Here is a 23,790-nt window from a genome sequence, read left to right as displayed (position 1 = left end):
TTTGAATTTGTAACGAAGAGTCTTCTCTCTTAAGTTCCTGAGTCGAGTATTTGGGATACTTTCAAGGGATCGGTCTCCTAAAAGTTTTAAAAGGGGCTTATGATCCACAGCAATAATAAGGTTATTGCATCAGAGCACAAAGTAGCGAGCTTTTTCAAGAGAATCAGCCACAGCCAATGCTTCTCCCTCAACCGGTGCGTATCGCGATTCGGTGGCGCTAGTAAATCTGCTCCCCACTAAAGTGGTTTCCCATCCAGTGGCACAGCAAAATGGTTAAGTCTTAGCACATTCACAATGTTTCTGAAAGAGCCAGAACCCTATACCTGTTTTAGACCAATCAGTGGCTAAGCAAGTTGGTTTACTTGGATCAAATATGCGCACACCGTTTTCAATCTCGTTGATGATCACTGCCTTTGATTCTTGGAATATATCCTCCAAATGTGAATCCCAATGTAAATGGTGTACTTGGTTTTAACAATGGACAGAATGGGAGCATCCGGTCTGTCATACTAAACGCGTAGGAAACCTGGTGGATAAGCCCGAACCATGAGCGTACATCTGTGATGTTCTTGGGTGTTGGGAAGTCGAGAATGGCTTGTATAAATCTCAAACATGGGCGAACACTGTCCAAAGTGATTTCAAAACCAGCAAATTCAACACTATCCTGAGCAAAGACAAACTTATCTGGATTAAGCGTTATACCGTTTTGTCCACAAATTTCAAGCCAGTTACATTCCTGAAAGAAGCTTTCTTGGATACTGTCAGACCAGAGTAAGGTATCATCAATACATTTTGTCTTCTTAGGGATGTCGCTGATAATCTCATCGAATCGCCGTGTGTAGCCATCTCCAGAGGCTATATAACCCTGTGGAGCAGTGAGATATCGGTACCTTCCCCACGGTTTTATGAATGTGGTGAGATGTTTGTCTTCCGGACGAAGGGGTACACTGTGGTACCCATTCCAGGCATCAGTCTTTTTTGTATCTTGCGGGACTGATTGCGCTTGATGGAATGGAGCCTGTGTGTGGTCGATATCTTTGTTCGTGAGCGAAAAAAACTGCATTTACTAACCACATCCCTAATTGTTGTGTGCATTGACTTGAGCGACTTTGTCATTTCGAGAGTTCTTGACCTGTACATCTCCATCATAAATGAGTATTGACTTCTGTTTCTAGAATCTTTATTGTTCATCCAGAATGATGGAGATATCTGAAGCATGGTATGAATGAAATGAAAACAGAATGAGATTATAATGAGCAATACAATATACAGATAGTCATATAGTCATATTCCCCTCCCCAAGCCCGGTAAGGTTGCCTGGGTAGCGGGCAAGTTACCTGGGAGTTACGCCCCTGATTCAAAGAGCAGGTACACGGACCGTCGATTCCTGGGCAGGAACTTTGTCCTGAGCCAGGAAGAGGCCGCTGCATATCTTCACAAGTATAGACCATATTACTGGGAAGATCTGATTGCATTGCCATATGCAGCCGTGGCAAAGAAATCCGTCCGCGTTGGCAGGTGGAAAGAGCCAGTTGCGCAAGAGCCGGTAATCCCCGATGCGTATTTTTGCCCGAAACCAATGTCAGACAATGCTCCTTTCAGCCTGAATCCCTCGTGACAGTCACTGCGACTGTACGGGCCAAGTACAGTGCTGGTCTGGTGTTCTGCCCGAAACCCAAAGTTCGGTCTGTTGGGTTCAAGCTTGTTTGTCGGGGACCCGCCTCAGAAGTGCTTGTGGTCACCTTCTTGTCCGGTATGAATGTCTTTTACTGCCCGAGGCAAATAGTCCGAACAATTGTATGCAGGCCTCCGTCCGGCCTAGAGTTATCAGGGGCGTTGATTTCAAAACCATACCCATATCTATAATTCTAGTCGAAAAACACACCCCATACTTTTGGCACACCCCTATATACCCGTATATAGGAAGTTCCCCCTCCCCCCCACTGGGATCATACTCCATGTAGTCCAAAAATTATCACACTTTTTATATACCGTATTTATTTGGAGTAATAACACATGTTAACCATACATTGATAAATCGTCTTTTATGTTTGGTTTCAGATCGAAGTTTTAAGTGACTGCTGTTCAATATTTGTTGTCATTTGTTATTTTAGATTGCACAATTATTTAACAAATGCCATAAATATTTAAGCTAATTATTGTAAGTTTAAAAAATATTATTTTATATAATGCATTTATATATATGCTTGCTTGTTGATCATTGGGATTGGTCGTTACCACAGGGGGTTAGCGTGTGGCTATGATATTTATTAGTAAAAACATCATTTTGAATGAAAAATAATCGAATTACAACGAAAAATCAACTTCTCTGAAAAAATATTTCACTATCATATATATATATATATATATATATATATATATATATATATATATATATATATATATATATATATATATATATATATATATATATATATATTTATATATATATAACAAGGTATTAAACTCAAAATCACCCCAAAACAGGGTGCATCGCTTTGAACAGCCAGTGCTTCATCCATTGTGCAGCGATTTCCATGAACTCGTTCTTATTCAACGCAGAAATAAATTTCCTTTCTGGGAATGTACATATCTTGTAATATTTTTACAAATGCTGGGTCAAATTTAAGAAATATCACGAAACACAACTCGCGTGACCTACTCGTCAACGATCAGACCGAATAGAGATTTTTTTTATAATTCAAATATGATTTTGAAAGAGTCCAACAGACTTCCGTGTTGTTAGTTTTGACCCCAGACACATTATTTGAGATAACTTATTAGAAAAAAGGAAAACTATTTTAAATTGCAAACCAAATATCAAAATCCTGACCCTTGCGGTTTCAAAGAAGAAGATTTTTGAAGTTATCGAAATTAACTACACAAGTCTTCAGCAATAATTTCAGTCCCGGGCTGTGGCAAGTTTTTACCCAAGGGGGCATGATTTGAACAACTGTAGCAGAGGACTAAACGTGCGAAATAAAAAGCCTCTTGGCACTGCTGTTTCTGAAAAGAAGACTTTCAAAGTTTTCACTAAATATATATAATTAAACAAGTAATGCATAGGGCGGGGGTCAAACCCAATGGGATGATTTTAACATAGTTGTTACAGGACCACAATACGATATTAAACAAAAACTAATTCCCTTCCCTAACGTTTTGAGAGAAAACTTTTAAAAAAATGTAAGTCTTCAAACATTTCTTCATCATTGGGCGTGCCCAGTTTTTACCCAAGGGACGATATTTAAAAAAAGGTAGAAGACCAGAATACAATTATACATGCCGAAAACCAAACCTCTTGGCCTAGCGGTTTTGGAGATGACATTTTTAAAGTTTTTTCTCCAAACATATGAAGCAAGAAACCCTCAGAAAGGGGCCACTTTTCAACCCAGGGGATTATTTCAAAAAAACGTTTTAAAACTTCGGACGAGCCGAACGATCAATAAGAATGACTTCTATATAATTCCTTCCTAAACTGCTTTCACCTTAAGTCGTCTTTTGGAACGGACTTTAGCAATTTCGAATTCAGTTCAAATATCATGAGCACAATTGTTGCGATAGTTTCATTATGATTTGGCAAAACAATTGATTTCTAGATTGTTCACAAAGTTTCATAACACCCACAGAAGGAAAATGTCTTAGTGCCCACTGGCACTCATATTTTTCAGTAGACCAGAACCGTTTTCAAACACAGCAGATATATCATTAGAAAAAGCGTTCTGATCAAATTTCGTGAGGATTTGGTTAACATGTACCTTCTAAAAAGTTCAGAAACTTTTTATTTAATTTGACAAGCAACATAGTTTTTGAACGCTGTTTTGTAAGTTACCCAATTGTTATTTAGATCGATTTCTGCAATGTTTCGTGAATATTGGAAATAAATCTATTCTCTAGAGTGTTAACAATGTACATTTTGACAACGGACAATGCAGGAACGATGATTTACAATCGGCAAAATGTAATCACAAAAGCTCACTGTAAGCAAGTTGTGCTCATTTGATCTTATATGGACTTTTGCTAGGTACACATGTGTGTAAGCTATGACAGAGCACTGTGAAACGGGATTTTATTGAACGAGTGTGTTAATAGACTGGGGTCCTTTGCGTTCCAAGTCGTTTGATTAAAACCCGTATATGGAATTTCTTTTTTTTAGCTTACATACACTATAAAATTGACAAAGTATTTTTATAATAATAATACAACAATAAGTATACGAAATGCATCTTCTGACAACAAACTTGTTTACCAGACAGGGGTTTTCATAGGAAAACAGAAAAATACTTATTCAAGTGCATAGTCCAAATGATGGTACTGTTCTTGTTTTCTTTATACTTCCGACATCACTTAGTTTTGATTGAACACTTCTCACTAACAATAGACCAGCTGTCTATAATCTTCCTTGTTAAGAAAAACTCTAACATCTCTTAAACAGTGGTTGAAGTGGGAGGTCATGACTTGGTATTAAAAACTTCCTTCTGCTGTATGTAGATAATAATATTAATGACTATCATGATAATCCTTCTGCTTCTCATTCTCTTCTTCCTTCTTCTCCTCTTCCTCCTCCTCCTCAACATCATTATCATCATCATACAAAAATGATAATCATAATAATAATTATTATAATAGCAAAATAAAAAATAATAAAAGAGGTAGCAATTTATTATAATAATAATAAGTTTAATACTACTACTACTACTATTACTTCTACTACTACTAATAAAAATAACCATCCTGATCCTCATCATCATAATCACCATCATCGTAAAAATGATAAAAATAATAATTATTATAATAGTACAATAAATATAATTAAATAAAAATTAAAGAAATAGTGATTTGCGCTGCATATCACGACCATGACAATGAACTTTAAAACGGAACATGAACTTTTAAAAAAGACTTGACTGTTACATTTTGATCTGTTGTGCATCTGTATAATTTCTTTTTATTCACCTGAGCATTAACACAGTGACTATGACAGCCAAAACGTATAATATATGGATTACGGCCGTATTATGCATGGCCATTTTATACATAAACAATATTCTGGTTGTACGAACAGAACAGAACAGAACAGACATTTTATTTAGACTTATACATAAGTACATCGTCTTAATACAAACAGTATAAAATAAATATGTCACGTTTTCATTTCATTTAAGTTGAAAACAAATATATATATATATAAAACACACACACACAAAAAATACAAATGAAGAAAAAGCATATAGTAAATTTTCTAAACATATAATGACAGAAAGATTTGTAGGTGATACCGGTTAGACTCTATATGGTATTATTGATAAATGAATTGCGAATTACAAATGCTTCTTTTATATATTTACACAACTTGACAAGTTCGTTTTTATCGGATGAAGTCAGTAATTGGTGATACTTAAACACAGATGGATTAACATATAAATACCTTTTAAGGTATTTTTGTCGTAAAACACTAAAACATGGACAAATACAAACAAAGTGAAACTCATCTTCAATATCTCTACTATTGCAACAAACACAGTATCTTTCGTTGCGAGGAATATTATTACGCCCATATCTCCCAGTTTGGATTCTCAGTGAGTGAACAGAAATTCTTAACTTAACAAATTGGGTACGCAAACTCCTTGGTAACAAATCCAAGTAAGATTCGTATACAATTGTAGGTTTAAAAACTCTGTACATGTCTAATACAGTACTGTTACTTAATGTACCAAACCATTCCTGTTTAAATGTATCTATAAGTCTATTTCTAAACTGACATATAAAAGAATTAACACACACAGAGCTAGGGTTATTAAAAACATATCCATAACCATAATCGTTTAACAACTGTTTAATATGTGAGACCCAATTGATGTTTCCTTTATGACACTCTACAACATTCATATTATACACAGTTTGGAGAATAATATTATCACTCAATCTAATTTTAAACCAATATTTTAACATTCTTATAAAACGATTTATGTAAAGTGGGTATCTACCCAACTCTCCGTAAACACATGCGTTACAACTGTTGAGTCTTACTTGTAGCATTCGTTTACAGAACTTTAAATGGATACGTTCTATTTCTTTAGACTTTGTAAAACCCCATATTTCGGAGGCATAGTTAAGAATAGAACCAACAAATGCATCAAATAACTGGCAAAGTGTTTTAGGTTTTAGATCATACATTTTACACTTGTATAGCAAAGTATTCATAGCCTTAAGGGCTTTACCTACTAAATGTTCTTGGTTGAATGTGAAACTACCTGTATAATGTATAACAGTACCTAAATAATTAAAGTTATCAACTGTTTCGATGATTTGGCCATCGTATGTCCATGCCTCATTTTGGTGTAGGCGGCCCCTCTTACGGAAAACCATAATTTTAGTTTTTGAAGTGTTTACTTTAAGGCCCCAAGTATTACAATACACAAGCAGATTATCCAAATGGTTTTGTACTTCTTCTGAATTTTTACCCAATATGGCCATATCATCGGCGAAAAGGAGTAATATAAGTAAAACATCGTCAATGGTTAATCCAGACTCTATATTATGTTGTAAAAACATCTCTAAGTCCTCTACAAACAGAGAAAATAGCAAAGGGGACATAACTTCCCCTTGACGTAGACCAACTGAGTAACGGAAGTAGTCAGAATAAGTAGAACATGACTTAACATACGATTTAACATTTTCATACATGTCTTTAACAATTTGCAATATTTTACCTCTAATGCCGGTTTTATACAATTTTAACCACAATGCATTTCTATATATACTATCAAAACATTTCATCATGTCTACATATATTACATAGAGCCTTTTATTGTCATTAATATATTTTTGTACAATAGACATTAATATGTATATAGCATCGATTGTTGAATAACCCTTACGAAATCCGAACTGTGCATCCGAAATGCTATTATTATTCTCACAAAAACATTCGATGCGCTTATTAATTATTGTAGTAAATAGTTTTGAGAAACAGCTCACAAGTGTAATTCCTCTGTAATTATTAATATCGTTTACAGAGCCCTTTTTGTGTAATGGGATTATAATTCCATGTGTCCATTTTTCAGGGAAAAAACCAGATTGTAGTATACAATTAAAAATATCACATAAATGGTTACACAATAAATCGCTACATTCTATAAAATATTCGTTTAATATAAAATCAACACCCGCTGACTTATTTCTCTTTAGTTTTTTAATTGCACATATAACTTCATCAACACTAATAGGCTGGTCTAACTCTGGAAACACAACATTATCTTCGCTAAAATTATAGCTGGAACAAAACTGCTCTGCCTCGGTATTATTGCAATTAAAAGTACTGTTGCTAAGGTTTTCAAAAAATAACTTAAAATCTTCCAATGAAATGTTATGGCTGGTTAGTTTATTCTTTGATTTGAAAAATTTCCAAAAATCGCGAGGTTTTTTTTTCTTTAAGTTTTCAATATCAGACATTTTTGTACGGTATGCACATCCCTTCTTTTTCCGTATTAAATTTTTATAAAGTTTCTTATAATGACAAAGCATTGATCTACTAGCGTCTGATTTATTTAAATTAAAACACTTTAAGGCATCAATATATAAACGACGGGCAGACTCACAATCACTATCAAACCAGTCAGCATAAGTTAAACTACCGTATTCTTCGAACATGTACTTCGGTTTATTACTAAACGTATATGTATGTGAAAATAATGGGTCCGCTACACTGCGGATAGTATCAGTAAACTCGTTTATGGCATTATTTACTGACAATCTATTCAAATAATCAATATTACGTACAATATCATTAAAAACAGGTAATTTAGCTATGATTTCTGTTCGAAATCGATCTTTGATGGAACTGTCCCATTTGTATTTTACATCAGTAAATTTCTCGTGTTTGGGTGAAAAGTTATTGCAACGAAGAGTCAGATGTAACGGGGCATGATCGCTCCATTCATTAAATTCGCCTATTGTACAATCAACAATGCGTGAAAAATTTCGTTCACTAGCTAAGACGTAATCAATCATGGATGTCCCGTTATGACCATAAAATGTATGTTTATTACTGTCACCTATTCTACCATTAACAATACGTGTACCTGTTGACTTACACAAATAAAGCAATTTACAACCATGGCTATTATGTACATTATCAACAGAGGCCCTAACAGAGACTTGATCAGGGCAATAATCTATATCATCGTAAAAAGTATTCATACAGTCATATACAATATAATCACGTTTGTTGCCTACTCTACTGTTTAGATCCCCAGTTATAAATACTTGACCGGATTCAGAAAAGTATGATATATCATTTTCTTAAAATTCGAAAAGGACGATATTAAACGTATTATACATAGGCGAATCTTCATCCCAAATATAGGCTGCACATAAATAAATATTTTCATCTATGTTAAAAAATCACGATCTAATTTAAGCCAAATAACAGTATTATAGTGATTGCGTACAATAGTTATTCCATCCTTTAAATGTTCCCTAAAATAAACAACAACACCGCCGCTAGATCTACGCGCATTTCTGTGTTGAGTTTTTTTATAAAAATTGTGAGATATAAAACCATCAAGAGAAATAACGCTTGACTTGTTATTCCAAGTTTCGTAAAATAGACAGATATCATGAGAAGTAATTAAATTGACAAAATTAATATTACTTTTTTTACAATCTGTTAAACCATTAACGTTCCAAGACAAGATAGAAATCCTACTGTCATCGTGCCCCTATGCGCGCTGCGGTACCCCATCTATATAGAGGGTGTCGTAAGCAAGGTACGCACGCTTCCCTTGCCGCCTCGCGTCTTTCATCTTGGGAACCAGTTTCCGCCTCTTCTGTATCACATCCTGTGGAAACTGCTCAAACACCCTGAAAACAGTTCCATCGAGTTCTATCCACCGCTTTCGCACCATTTCCCTGTCTTTGAAGTACGAAAACTTCGCCACAATGTTCCTTACTTTTCCCGCAGTCGGTGCGCCAGGGGAACGATGCACACGTTCGAATTTAATGGAATCCACCAACTCACGTGCAATGTGGAAAGCGCCCTCGAGATGTTGACGAAGCTTACGCTCCGTCACTTCCGGCGTCTCGTAACCCGAAGCGTTGTCTTCCTGGACACTGGTGAACATAAGATTATTTCTCATGCTCTGTGACTGGAGATACGAAACATCATCGCGCATGGCTTCTCGCTCCTTTTCGAGCTCGTCGATACGTGACGCCATCTGCGCTGCGTGGATGTCCGCCCCGTCCACCTTGTCTTCAACCCGCTTCACTCGATCGTCCACCTTCTTCATCCGCTCGTCCAATGCCACCCACAACTTTTTGATGTCCGTCTCCATGCCCCCGATCCTCTTCTCAATGACCTCAACAATTTTTAATTTATTCTCTACGGACTCTAGTCGATTACTTATAGATTTCATATCGTACGCCTGTGGATTCTTTTTTTTTTCGAATCCGAAGCACTTGTCCGAATTCGAGTGCAGTCACGTGATTTTCACTGTTAACGATACGTATAGGTATTTGTGTTTTAAGCATGTTTATGAACTTATCTTAAGTGCTTTGTAAAACATTCATTAGTATATTTCATAACTGCTGAATACTATTGCCCATTAGTTACATATTAACTGTTATTTAATGATAAAACTTAACTTGTCCACAAGACGCCAGTCCATTGTCAGACATGAGTCCCGGTGCTTTATGGTTGGATTAGTCATCTCTTTTAACCAATAGCAATCTTCACGATGTGTTATTTTAGATCAATGGTAATGTTTACATGTCCTAGCATTTGACTCTCGGTATGCGTCGTTTGAATGTATTTATTATCGTTGTGTGATTGAATAAACTGGTTTTACTGGTTTTTGAAGGTGATGTCCAATGGTGCGGAAATCAAGATTTTCTCGTGCACAGATTTGCAGGTTTGGTCATTTGACAGGCATGCAGAATAGAGCATAGACGTTATTGAAATCGTTTCTTTATTTGCGCAACCACATTTAATTATGAAATTTAAATTAGTTTTGTGCCGTCTTGGAGTTGGCAATGTGTTAGATATGGACAGTCCGGACGAGAGAAGTGATCGCATCGCCGACGGGGACAGGGCTAAAACAGTAAATGGACACACGGGTCGACCACGTGATAGCGGTCAATAAGGTAGTCCCTCGAGTGAAAGAGAATTGTTTGACGTGTTTGGCTTATTTAGAAACTAAGACCTCATAGTAAAACTAAATGGTTCGAAGTTTTGAAAGTTTACAGGGATGCAAGTGGGTTTGTATGTGGGATTTACATTTTTCAAAGGCTAGGTTTCATTTTCATTATATATGGTCAAATGACGCATGTAATGAAAGTTCTACTAATAGAGAAATGAAAACAGTAGTTCTTGCTTTTAGGGGGAAAACTGTTAAGTGGTTTTCTTACTCTCAATCATGTGTAAAGGTTGTTACAAGTAGGAAATTCTAACATTGAGTTATGTGCTTTAGCTTTAAGCAGTTTTAGTATTTGTTTGAAGATGAATATTGGACTAGAAATACAATTGGTTCCCAGAGAATTTTACTCAATCGCCGACAGTAAAAGTAAAATGAACAATACAGATGGGTGGGAGGTCTCATGAGATTTCTTTGAGTATTTATACGATATCGGGGTCCGTTTTCGATCGATCGCTTGCTACTTTTAAAAATAAAATGCCTTTAAGGTATAATTCAACATTTTTTTTATTTCGAAACAAAAGCAGTTGATTGTTTTACCCAGTTTTGGGGTGCCGATTTGAATTGGTTGGTACCACCTATTTAGTAGGTAGAAAAAACAACTATGCATCTTCTAGAATGCAACACACCTGGCATTTTGATGGTACCCAGATGGCCTAGTGCCGCAATTTTGCCATTCTTATTTTAGGCCGGCAATGTAAAAAAGCACTTTGTGAAGGATAGTATTGTTTTTGACAAAAGGCAGAATATATTTATGAATAACTATTACTCTGTTTTTAGTTCAAGACGTTTTTCAATCAAAGGTCTTGCTATTCGAACTTAACTATACTATTTTTCGTTCATATGTGAATACGTGATATGAATGTTTCGACAGGTTTGCTATACTTATGGTATAGTTGGGATTGTTTACGTATTAATGATTTTTTGTATGGGGATAAAGAATGTATAGCAAACAAGTTGGTGAATATTTTATTTGACTGGGACCGTTTGCAACAGATGCTTACGAAGTAGTGTACAATACACGAGGAATGGCATATTTGCACAAAATAACAAAAACAAGATATTTGTTAAAGGATAGTACTTGCAAAAAAGAAAGCAGGGGTAAAAAATAACAATTTCAAAATTATAATTCTTGCAAAAAAGATAGCAAGGGGAATGCTAATTTTAAATTGCAGAATACTTGCAAAAAAGAAAGGAAGGGAAACGGTTTTATTACAGACATTCAATTTATAATATTAATGTTTGCTTTTATTTGAAATGATTTACCGGTATACATTTGACAGAAACCTTTAAGATGGACCGCTAGATCAACAGAAAATATCTTCTATCAGAATTGCAAAATTCGTAAGAAATTTTGAATGGTTTGGTAAAAACATCATAATCGGATGACACTTACAAACAGTTTAATACTTATTTTAAAGCATATAGTGCATGGTGTAGAATGTGCGACTTAAATCCTTTGCCCTCTACGGATTATTATGACAGTCTGTTTTTGGCTGCCCTAAAAAAATCATGTCCGTCTACCTCAAAAATATTAACTCGATTGTATATGGCATTTCATGGGCTCATACAATTGCGGGTTTTTGTGATTCTTACGATTCTTGCGATTATGATCTGGTTTGCCAAATTTGATAAATTTGGATTTATAATGGCCAATTCAAAACCATCAATTAAAAAATGCGCAATAACTATAGAGGATATGAAAAAGATTGTTCAAAATTTTGAAAATTCCGATTCTTTGAGATTTAAGATTTGATACAAAGTGTTTGGTATGTATTTTCGGATTTTGAGATTAAGCAAATTAGTTTCTTTAAAATGATGCGATGTAATAGTTTTGAGGATTGTGCTAAACTTAACATTTTCAAGAGTAAAAGGACCCGTAGTGCAAGGCCGAACAGGTGAAAATTTGTATAACAAAAAAACAAATTCAGATATATGTTCTTTCTTCTACTTGCAAAATATATCTTGATAGTAACAAAAGATTTTTTGTTTAGTAACCTAAATTCTTGTAAAAAAAATGAGTATATACATTTTAGTTGGCTCAAAGCAGATGGGTTACAGTAGAGCACGAGAGACTTTACAGCACAAACTCGTGAAATTGTATTTAACCCTAATGTTTACGGGCTGCATTAATTTCGGTCACCGGGAGAAACTGCTGCTGCAAATAGCGGTGTGTCCGATAGATTGTTAAAAGGGCATGGGTGGTAAAAAAACTGATTTCGCTAAGGATCGCTATGGGAGAGATACGTATGAGTGTTTCTTCTCACTGGGGTTTGTAAATATATATGCCACTTGATGTTGTAAATTGTTAATTATACATTATACTTGGCCCCGTTCTTTTTATGTCGATCAAATATCCTGCCTTGCATGACACTTAAACAAACGTGTTTGTTTTTATTCCAAATGGTTAGATAATAAATAATGTATGTCTGTCATAAAATGTTATGGAATATAAAACATAAAGAGGCACATCGAATATGATTATTTCACGTTTTTAAGCCATGTTCTCAAGTACAAGTTGTTACCCGGTGGGCGTTCTAATTCTGGCCATTCGGTCGCCCCGATTCGGTCATTATGGGGCAGCCCATGACCAACTGGCCTGCTAATAAGCTAGTATGAAAGGACCACCAATTTTTTGTCATCAGCTCAGTTCCATCCCGAAATTAAGAGGCTGGTCTTTTATAAAATTAAACGCTTTATATTTACTGATAATTATTCGAAAAGGCTCATTTAACACCATACTTAACAAACTAACATGTGACATTTCATTACGACATCTTGAAGCATTTACTGTTATTTAATGTACTTAAAATTGGTGCCATTATCTATAGTGAAAGACTCATAAGGAATGAATTAAACAAGTTAACTGTTAACACTTAATTATTAAATAATTACCTATAATACAACCTAATGCTCAGGTTAAAATATAATATACTGCCTTTATAAGAACAGATATATAATTCTTATTGTAATGAATTTGGAGTGCATACAGAACTGTTTTATTTCGTTCAACGTTCGGCAATACTTCAAAAGGTGTTGTTTGCATTCTTGTATGTTAGATAAGTGCAGCATAGATGGCGGTTGTACAGTGTACCACTCCTACGCACACAAGCGTCCAGAGGTGGAACGCAACAAATGGTGGCAGCGACGGTGATAGAAATTTCATTTTTTTTGACAGTGATACGAACTGTACTCATCGAAAATAGAAACTTGGATATAGAAATTACATTAAACGTGCACAATTAAGAGCTATATGCAACACACTTAAAAAATTAAATAAAACGCGTTGGCCTTGTAATTGTTTGTTTTTTTCTCAAACAATCAATCGCAAATTCTAACCGTAACCTTCCGACAACAATGCAGTGTCTATGGCAGCTCCTTGATAAGATTTGAACTTACAAACAATAGTTATGTGGTCGTTTAATTAAATAATAAATGTAAGATACATTTCTGTGGCACATTGAAGTTATGGATAAAAATGAATCATTTTGATAGATTTTGAGCTCAAAAAAAACTTGTGTAATCTTTCTGACTGCACATTTACATAGACTACATTCATACAGAATTGTGTTTTTCATAATCAAAGCTCAGTAGACACAATTGCCCACCAGTTGAAAATGTTTAAAATAATATCAGAAATATTTTCTGGTTTATATGTTTACAATTTATTAAGCAAATGTGTTCTAGATACTATTTGAATGCTTTGTTTTGATTAACTGCTGATTTCATATTAGGTTCAGAATTGTTTGGCATTTAGACAATATTGAATGTTATTATTGTTTTCTAGTAGTTTGTTAATATATTGTTAACACGGATTGTTAAATTTAGACCAAGTGTACCAATGAACCGTATTTTAAGACTGACAAATTAAGTTCTGGTTAGTATTGTTATCAGGTTTTGCTTTTAAATTTGAAGGTTTTGGATAAATGATACTGTTGTATTCCAATATTGCTTACAATACCATTTAGTTTTGTCCATATTGTTTAATACCCAAAACAAATTATATGTATTATGTTATTAGCAAAATGTTATGACGTTCGGTTCTTTACACTTTGATATAGTATTACTGCCGAATTTTGTATTATTGTTTGCTCCACTTAAACCCATGTAATTAATTCAAACATTGTGTTCAATTTGCCAAAATGATTTATTCAAGCATTATTGTTTTGTAAATTTTGAAATAATAAGCTGTTGTAATTGTATATATTGTTTTGATAGTTGGATGCAAATTATTATAGTGTTTATTGAATATATAAAAATAATATTATGTCTCATAGAATTTTAAGTATATCTATCTTGCACTATCTGAAATTTAATAGATGAAAATAAAATATTTAATTCATTTTCAAAATAGACCATATGCTTTTTCTGGGTGTTAAATTATTTACATTGTTATTGTTTTTTCACAATATTAAAATGTGTGTTATCTGAAAATAAAGCTTCTGTTTTTGGTAAAAACATACAAATGTTCTTCAAATTCTGGATGAACTAATTTAATTTGGGTTGATTAACATTGTAGAAGAAAGCATTGTTTAAAAAATGCTCATAATTAGAGTATTTGATAGGTATTGAAAATAATATCGTTCTGAATTATGAAGTTGTATTGTTATTGTTTATGATTGCTAAATAAATATTGGAGTTTGATATGTATGCATAAACGCTGCTCTCTCGAAAAAATTTAACTTAATTCGTTTGTGTACAGTATTGTCCCAGATTAGCCTGTGCAATCCACGCGACTTAAAAGGGACAAAACTTTCTCCTTTAATGGAATTTTTCAGAATCTTTGACTGCAAACCTAGTCCACGTGAATCCATTTAGGTCCACTGTTTCTGAAAAAAAAGCAATAGTTTATGCTCCATGAGCAAATACGTATGTTTGGCCTGAGATAATTGGCATCAATTTTGTGTCAATGTTGCATAATGTAAACCTAGCTTGAAAGTCATTTATTTGCCGGTTGGGTTCAATTCAATGGCAATCTTACGAAAATTACACCTCCGCACAGTAGGACAGCTTTTTGACGATGCTGCGAAGCAGCTCGTCTAAGTTATCATACCATGAAAAATTCTTCACAATGGCGACCTATGTAAAAGACCGAGCCAGCCCGATTGAGATAGCTCGATTTTTCTAATCGGCATACCTCGCTGATTATCATTGATAAAGGTAAAGGAGGCTCAGCTATAAATAGGATAGCATATTCTGGGGAAAAGATTGAATAATAGTTTGAAAACGTTAATTTTAAATCAGTTATATTCAATCCATTATATGTTTATATATCAATGAAACAACTATGCATTTTCTGTATTGTATTTGACATTTGTCGTGATTCTGTAAATAAATTGCCAATGAAAACGTGTATAATTAACGTTTAACGCGATCATGAGTGTAAAGAAAACGAATTAATTCGAACCTGTCATTTGTAAACGTTATAGCGAGTATGGTATATAAACAGCATAATAGCCGTATGACATCTATGAAACTCGCTCTTATGCGTGCTTTCTCATTTTGCATATTTAATAAACTTTTCCAACAGAAACTACAGAGCCACATCAGTGCACATACTATGTTTGATAATTCATTCGTTTGTTTGATATTGTTTGCTTTGTTAAACACATATTAGGTCATATCGCGGAGATTTTGTTAACCTTACCATGTGTTCATGGGCAAACTCACGTATTCAAGTGCTCTTTCGACTATGTTCTCATACCTACTTTCGGGAATCATCATGAAATTATTGCCGTACTTAACGATCAAACATGCCTAAGCTTATTGAATTAGAGAAAAAACAATAATCAAAAGAGAAAAATTATGTGAAATCACGTCCGTACACATAACATCATTAACTAAGGAAAGGAAACAACGAAATATAAAGTTTGGTATGATATACATGTGAAATTAAAGAGCATGGTGTAATTTAAGAGCATGTCAAGTTTTGAATATATCTGCTGAAACGTAATGTTATTACCCACAAACGTTTTACTGTAACATAACGTTTTTTTAAGATAAGTGGTACAGAAAATACACGTCGAATATCTTTTTAAAGATATTTCTTGTTATATTTGATCGAGAATGTAACCCGCCTCCCAGTTTCGCTGAATGGGTCAAGTTCCCCACGGGTACTACTTCCCCGTAACTCCAAATTTTTTTCGTATCCACAATTTTTCGTACCCAATTTTTTTCGTACCCAAATTTTTTTTCGTACCGAACTTTTTTTTCGAACCCTATTTTTAAACTTAAATTGATGCTTTTATATCCATCCTCTTCAAAAGCATCGTCACACCAGTACTGTCAGTACTTTGATTTAAATGGGTAATGTTCCGACGTTGTGTGTGTTGTTGGCTTACTTGCAGACCTAGATTGAGATTACAATTGGGGCAAATGAGCTTGAAGTCAAAGGTAATCTAACTACACATAGACAATTATATATTCTATATGCAGACGTAGGTAAATGCGAATTTAATCACCTGTCATGTTAACAACTATTTATTTTATACTGTATTGAATTAAGTTTTATGATATATACCATATTATTTTTACTGTGTTAGGACAGTATAAAAATGCAATGTATTGTTACTTGACATGTCTTTTATTCAAGGAAATCTTTTTGGTATGAACAGTAACTTACTACTTTTTTTATATGGACCCACTTTTTTTTGTTCTCGACAGCTCAGTATTCATGTTTTAATGTAACATATTTTTAAGTACATTAAAAATATGTTGTAGTTTTGAGTAAAATCAAATTAATAAATTATTGCATTGTCTTGAATAGGTTTAGGTTATTACAGCTCACTTCATAAAAAAGTGCCAACTCCTAAACTGTTTGTTTGTCAGAATTAAATCGATAAAATGTCAACAAGTGAAAATGCTTAATGTGTCGTAAATAACGAAACCAAAATGCCAAAAACTGTTTAATTATTTTCTTTAATGGCACGCTATCTAAGTATAAGACATATGTTTTGTTTATTTTTAGAAGGTACATATCGTTACAACATTTGTTAATAAGTTTCTACTGCTACTGCTCCTCCCCCCACTCCCCCTACTACTACTTCTCATACTACTGCTTCAGCTACTACTGCTGCGGTTACTGCTGCTACTACTACAATTACTACTACTACTAATTCTTCTTCTTGTACTACTACTACTTCTACTACTACTACTACTACTACTACTACTACTACTACTACTACTACTACTACTACTACTACTACTACTACTACTACTACTACTACTACTACTTCTTCTACTACTACTACTACTACTACTACTACTACTACTTCTTCTACTACTACTACTACTACTACTACTACTACTTCTTCTACTACTACTACTACTACTACTACTAGTTGTTCCTGTTCTTCTACTTCTTCTACTACTGCTACTGGTATATCACTTACACATGTAGAGAAATACACACTTGACAGTTTTATGTGTTTAAGACTTATTAAGTAAAGCACAAGAATCATATGCCAAATAATAAAGCAACATTATTGTATACAATGAAGAAATAATAAAGCAATGATTAACACTTAAATAGCTGTCAATATGAAATTAAACTTAATGAATACAAATAATTAAATATACAATATAATGAAAAAATATTTATTTTAAACCTTATTATTTATAATGTGATTATAACAATAATATAAATAATACTGATGAGGATAAGAAATACGATGATAATGATAATGACGATGATATTGATGATAATTGTTTTGATGATAATGATGATTTTGCTGTTGCTGATGATTACGACAATGAAGAAGAAGAAGAAGATGATGATTATGATGACTTTTATGCATAAACGAATCTGTTATTATAATTCGCTGCCTGTATCCGTTAATTTTATTATATATGCATATAAAGTGTATATTTTATTGAATGTGTTAATGTGCCACTTTTTCAGTTTGTTAAAATACCACTTTAATGTTCTGTATGTATCTGTATTAACTGAAAATAAATGCTTTTTCATAATAGTAACTCACATGTGTTTGTGTGCGGTGAAATCTAAGAATTTGGTAAGTCCCACCCGTTCCAAGTTCATACCATAATAAAACACAGCATGCACATAATGTAATAATACATTCACTTTAGTACTCTTCGATTTACTTCATTGATATCATGTGCCATGAAAATTAGAGTATGCATGCAGTATCTGCAGTTTTCATTTGTTTGTTCAAAATATACTTAAAAGAACACATTGTAGATGAGTCCTCTGTAAATCAACCTCATCGGAAAAAGATGCATCATAATTAAGCTACCGCAGCATCAGTATCGCCCAGAATCCTCAACACATAATTTACACATGCATCTACGTAATAAATTTAAGACGCATTATCATTACTTACACAATCAACGACAACAATGTTTTATAAAATAATCATAATTTTACAATCAATTTTTAAAACAGCACGTCATACCGATACTTGTTATTTATTAGAAATATACATATGTAAAAATATTCAACTATAGCATGTGAACCAGTAGTATCGGCCCTCTTAATGAATACATCCAACTATTAGAAGTAAAGCGATTTTAAAACACATATGTTTTATATGTCAATCTGTACTTCAATCTGTATTGTTGGACGTTACAACAAAAACTGCTTTCAAATCGGCCATGATATGACAAAATACTGGCTAGACTTAATTAGCTCCCTGTTGTTTTATGTATCGATCTGTACAAAGTATAGGCCATTTTGATTTCTAAGGTGTGTTACTATGAGCATGCGCTTGTTCTATAAATAGTTTCTCAATTGAAACTCTTGCTCATATCTTTCTTAAAATAGTTTAACATTGTTTTTACAAAAAGTGGCTTATTAAACATTTGATAAACCAACTAACAAACCATAAAAAACTTACACAATTATGTGTCAAGTAATTTAAAGATCGTAACATCACCCTGGATTAAACATGACCTACTGTAAATTGGAAACCGGAAATCCTGAAAATGATCGTCGTAATTGTCAAAGCAAATCTATTCTAACATAATATAAAAACATTTACTGTCCTGCACTTTCTGAGTGTTTTTTTTTAATTAGACCGTTAAAGTCACGATACAATAAGGATGGCCGATACAATGAGAATAAGGGATACTGTTAAAACTGCATAACATTAAACTTAAGGTAGCACTATACAGTTTTGAGCCTTAGTGTGAAATTAGCTGGGGAGAAATTTCTAATAAATATGGATACACTGAAACTGAGCAGCAATAATAGTGTTTTACAAGTTTAAAGTATCAGATTTGAGTGGTGGTGGTTTGAAATGCATGCTTAGTGAATTCGAAAATGTGTCCAGTGCATAGCCAGTGTCTCTGCTGGGCTGCCAAGGTCATGAAATACGTACATGCTGGTTTCTAGCTCCGAAGGCTAATTTTGCATGAATTTTAAATGTGCCTCCACTCAACTGAATTTCTGTGAAAAACCACGTGGATGACCCTAGGATTCTTCGGTGTCGGTCAAATATCTGGTTAGTGATGCAGTAAAAAAGAAAGTGTTTAATGAACTGGCATTTGCAGTTTAGTGGTTAATTTGTCTTGAAAATCACGGAAATGGCCGCCAAAACAGGTGACATTCAGACCCTCAAATTGGCTGATTTTCCATGATAAAAATAAAGAGCAAGTGGGTGCACCATGGCTATCCATGTATTTTTGGAAGACATACACCCAACAAAACTGAAGATATGTTTTGTATGATTTCAGGTGTAGACGTTGTGTCAACAGTGAGGACGCAGTGCCCCCACCCCGGCAGCCAGTAGCCGATTTGTGAAAAACTGTAGTGTGCCCCCTAAACAACAGCTTCTCTCGTTACATCTGAAAACGTTATTTTTTATCTGCACCATTTTTTAGGATACTGGTTTTGCAAACGATCAAAATGACAAGCAATGTGCGGAAAAACAAAATTAAAATATATTTATATATGATACATTTCTACACATTAAGCGATTTGAATTCTATAGAAAAGAAAATATGAAAACTATGATGTAAACCAATATTTATATGTACATTCAAATGCTTTGACAAAAATTAGGAATATGTACAGTTGTATGTACATGCTTACACGCGCACTAATACAATTGTAATGTGTTTCAAAAATTCAAAAGTATTAAACAAAGGTATGAAGTGATTTAAAACATATATATTACCATTAACAAACAAGAGGGCCTGAAAGACCGAAAGTCGCTCACCTGAGATTCAAAGGTACTGTTCTGTGCAGCCCAATATGTCATTAGAACAAATGTTCTAACAAACTTTCATGACTAGTGAACACCCGGGCAGCCACGTTTTTCAACAAACCAGAACCATTTTCATACACATCCAAGATATCATTTAAACAAACATAAGGACAAATGCCCCGCCCCCTGGTGGCCATGTTTTTCAAGCAACTGGAACCATTTTCGAACTTATTAGAGATATAATTGGGAAAAATATTCTGACCAAGTTTCATGATGATCAGACAGTAAATGTGGCTTCTAGATTTTTAACAAGGTTTTACTATAGCTATACAAGAAAAAATGCCACGACCCCCTGGCGGCAATGTTTTTCTACTATCCAAGATATCATTAGGGCAAATTGTCTGGCCAAGTTTCATGATGATCGGACAATAAATGCGGCCAATAGAGTGTGAATAAGGTTTAACTAAAGCAATATATATCCATATTAGGAAAAATGCCCCGCCCCCTGGTGGCCATGTTTTCAAAGCAACCGAAACCATTTTCGAACTCATCCAGGATATCATTGGGACAAATCTTCTGGCCAAGTTTCATGAAGATCGGAAAATAAATGTAGCCTCTAGATTGTTTACAATATTTTACTATAGCCATATAAGGAAAAATGCCCCGCCCCCTGGCGGCCATGATTTTCAACCAACCGGCATTATTTTTGAACTTATCCAAGATATTATTAGGATGAATCTTCTGACCAAGTCTTATGAAGATCGTACAGTAAATGTGGCCTCTAGAGTGTTAACAAGATTTTACTATAGCCATATAAAGCCATATAAAGAAAAATGCCCCGCTCTTTGGTGGCCATGTTTTTAAAACAACCAAAACCATTTTCGAACTCATCCAAGATATCATTGGGAAAAATCTTCTGACCAAGTTTCATGAAGATCGGAAAATAAATGTGGCCTCTAGAGTGTTAACAAGGTTTTACTACAGCCATATAAGGAAAAATGCCCCGCCCCCTGACGGCCATGTTTTTCAACCAACCGGTATCATTTTTAAAACTCGTCAAAGATAATATTGGGATGAATCTTCTGACCAAGTTTCATGAAGATCGGACAATAAATGTGGCTTCTAGAGTGTTAACAAGATTTTACCATATATGGAAAAATGCCCCGCCCCTTGGCAGCCATGTTTATCAAGCAAACGTAACCATTTTCGAACTCATCTAAGAAATCATTTAGACCAATCTTCCTACCAAATTTCATGAAGATTGAACAATAAATGTGGCCTCTAGAGTGTTAACAAGGCAAATGTTGACGCCGCACGACGCACGACGGACAAAGGGCGATCACAAAAGCCCACCATGATCACGTTGTGCTCAGGTGAGCTAAAAAACACAACATAACGTAGACGTTTAATTGCGAGTTGTGTTACTTGCTCTGTGGCAACGAGAAACATAGCGTCATGGTGTTTATTGACCTGAATTAATAAATCTGTAGTCATTTACTATAAAGAACTTAATTTACGTCATGTTATTGAATTTAGTTAACCAAACATTTAATAGAAAATCTCGTGCAAATGTAAAATTTGACTTAAATTGTTTAAAAATCATTTTTATTTTTACTTTTCAGGTCAAATAACACATGGGACAGTCGACAAAACACTTTGCTAGCATAATATTTATTCTTAATTAAAAATATGAACTAAGTAACAACATACCTTTACGAAGTATCACATATAATTAAAAGCATGAATCAAACTGTTCATATAAACATAATCTGTAACATCAGCATAAAATAACTTATGAGACAGAGTCTGGACTAATCTGAAGTCGTATTGATATTATGTTAATTTTGTAAGTATCAAAATAGTCCACGTATTTGTGATACAAATCACAAACGGCATCGTGAGAAGCGTCATCAGCACCATCAATGTCACGTGTAGACATGGCAACACCGCCAGAATCAGGCCATTCATATATTCGGAATCGTTTCACTGCAATTGTATTCCGTGCATCAAATTCCTGTTTAATTGGAATGTATTCTTGCAGTGGGATGCGTTCTTTATATATAGAAGAACAACCGAATTCGAGTTTAGTCTCAATTTTATTAGTACATGCAGCTAGTACGTCCACAAGGGCGCGTAATTGGGATGGAAGCAATACCACAAAGAAGATATTTAAGAACTTCAATGATTGAGGAAACTGTAAGGCGCAGTATGTTTCCACATAAAGTGTAAGCTCTTCCAGCTGCCTGAGCGATAATAAGGATTGAGACAACGACTCTGCATGCTTCATTTCAAACACACCAAGCAGACTTAGACTCTTAATATTCAAACCACGGAGAGCCTCCCAGAAATCAGGGCTGCATTCCAACCCACTAATACTAAGTGTTTCCAGCTGTTTGAGCGATGATAAGGACTGAGAAAACGACTCTGTATGCTTCATTATCCACCAGTCACTCAGACTCAGAGTCTTGATCCTCAAACCACGGAGAGCCTCACAGAGACCAGTAATATCTGCTGTCTTACTTGTATACATACTAACTGATTCCAGCTGTGTTAGCGATGATAGCGACTGCGAAAACGATTCCGCATTCTTGAGATTAAAATCTCCATCACTGCAATACAGACTCAGACTCTTGATACTCAGACCATGGAGAGCCTCCCACATACCAGGTTTGTCATAGTCCACCTTAAAACTTAGAGCTTCCAGCTGTGTGAGCGATAAAAGCGACTGAGACATCGACTCTTTATGATTCACTTCTAACATAATCAGACTCAACCTCTTGATATTCAGACCGTGAAGAGCCTCCCACAGACCATGACTGTCCTCTTCCACAGTAATACTTAGTATTTCTAGCTGTGTTAGCAATGGTAGCGTCTGAGACAACGACTCAACATGCTTCACTTCCCACCCGCCACACTCACGCAGACTCGTGGTAAGCAAACCGTTTTTAGAATTTCTCCGACACTCTTCTCCAATAAAATTTCTTTCAATACTAATAGCTTGTGATTCTGACGCAGAAAATTTCGACTCTTTATAACTCGCGCTAAAATCTTTACGGCAACCATACAGAGCTAGACTATTGATATTCAGACCTTGGAGAGCCTCCAACACACTGGTATTACCACGTAGAGATACTGATATGTTTTTTTCTGTTTTTTTTATTTGTAAACTGCCAGATGATGTGCTGCCTGTTACCTCTACACATGACGTTATTTGAAAGTCATTCAGGTAACACCACACCTCTTGATCAAGTGTAAGCAGCATGCTAAGCAAACTGCATAGCCAGGTAAAGGAACATTTGGCATGGCACACATTAATATATTCTATTGAAGACAGTACTGGAGGAGGTTTTATGCACTTGTTTGGATTGGGACTATTTAGAACAATCCAGACCGGCAAATCCGATGTGGCCATACTTGCAGAATCTGAAAAAAAC

At 34.6% G+C, this 23,790-nt stretch overlaps 3 protein-coding genes across 3 annotated transcripts in view; all 3 read right to left on the bottom strand.

Annotated features, from left to right (window-relative positions):
- Window positions 1-5,198: 5,198 nt before the first annotated feature.
- Window positions 5,199-6,629, bottom strand: LOC127845266 (uncharacterized). The gene is made up of 2 exons (XM_052376093.1): window positions 5,426-6,629; window positions 5,199-5,394 (listed from the first exon to the last, which is right to left on the bottom strand). Exons 1-2 carry the CDS (start codon window positions 6,592-6,594, stop codon window positions 5,379-5,381), a joined length of 1,185 nt encoding a protein of 394 aa, XP_052232053.1. The 5' UTR covers window positions 6,595-6,629; the 3' UTR covers window positions 5,199-5,378.
- Window positions 6,630-8,720: 2,091 nt separating this feature from the next.
- Window positions 8,721-9,413, bottom strand: LOC127844655 (uncharacterized). The gene has a single exon (XM_052375053.1). The coding sequence runs from the start codon at window positions 9,411-9,413 to the stop codon at window positions 8,721-8,723; it is 693 nt and encodes a 230-aa protein (XP_052231013.1).
- Window positions 9,414-20,148: 10,735 nt separating this feature from the next.
- The window catches only part of LOC127845309 (uncharacterized), a 58,768-nt gene continuing 55,126 nt past the window's right edge, over window positions 20,149-23,790 (bottom strand). The window contains exon 6 of the mRNA XM_052376141.1: window positions 20,149-23,779. Coding sequence (XP_052232101.1) covers window positions 22,149-23,779 — 1,631 coding nt within the window. The 3' untranslated portion in view covers window positions 20,149-22,148. The remainder of the gene's footprint in view (window positions 23,780-23,790) is intronic.

The sequence above is a fragment of the Dreissena polymorpha genome, chromosome 9 (assembly GCF_020536995.1).
Source record: "Dreissena polymorpha isolate Duluth1 chromosome 9, UMN_Dpol_1.0, whole genome shotgun sequence".
Taxonomy (NCBI): Eukaryota; Metazoa; Mollusca; class Bivalvia; order Myida; family Dreissenidae; genus Dreissena; species Dreissena polymorpha.
Note: the sequence above shows the minus strand (reverse complement) of the source record. Positions and strands in the feature narration are given on the sequence as shown.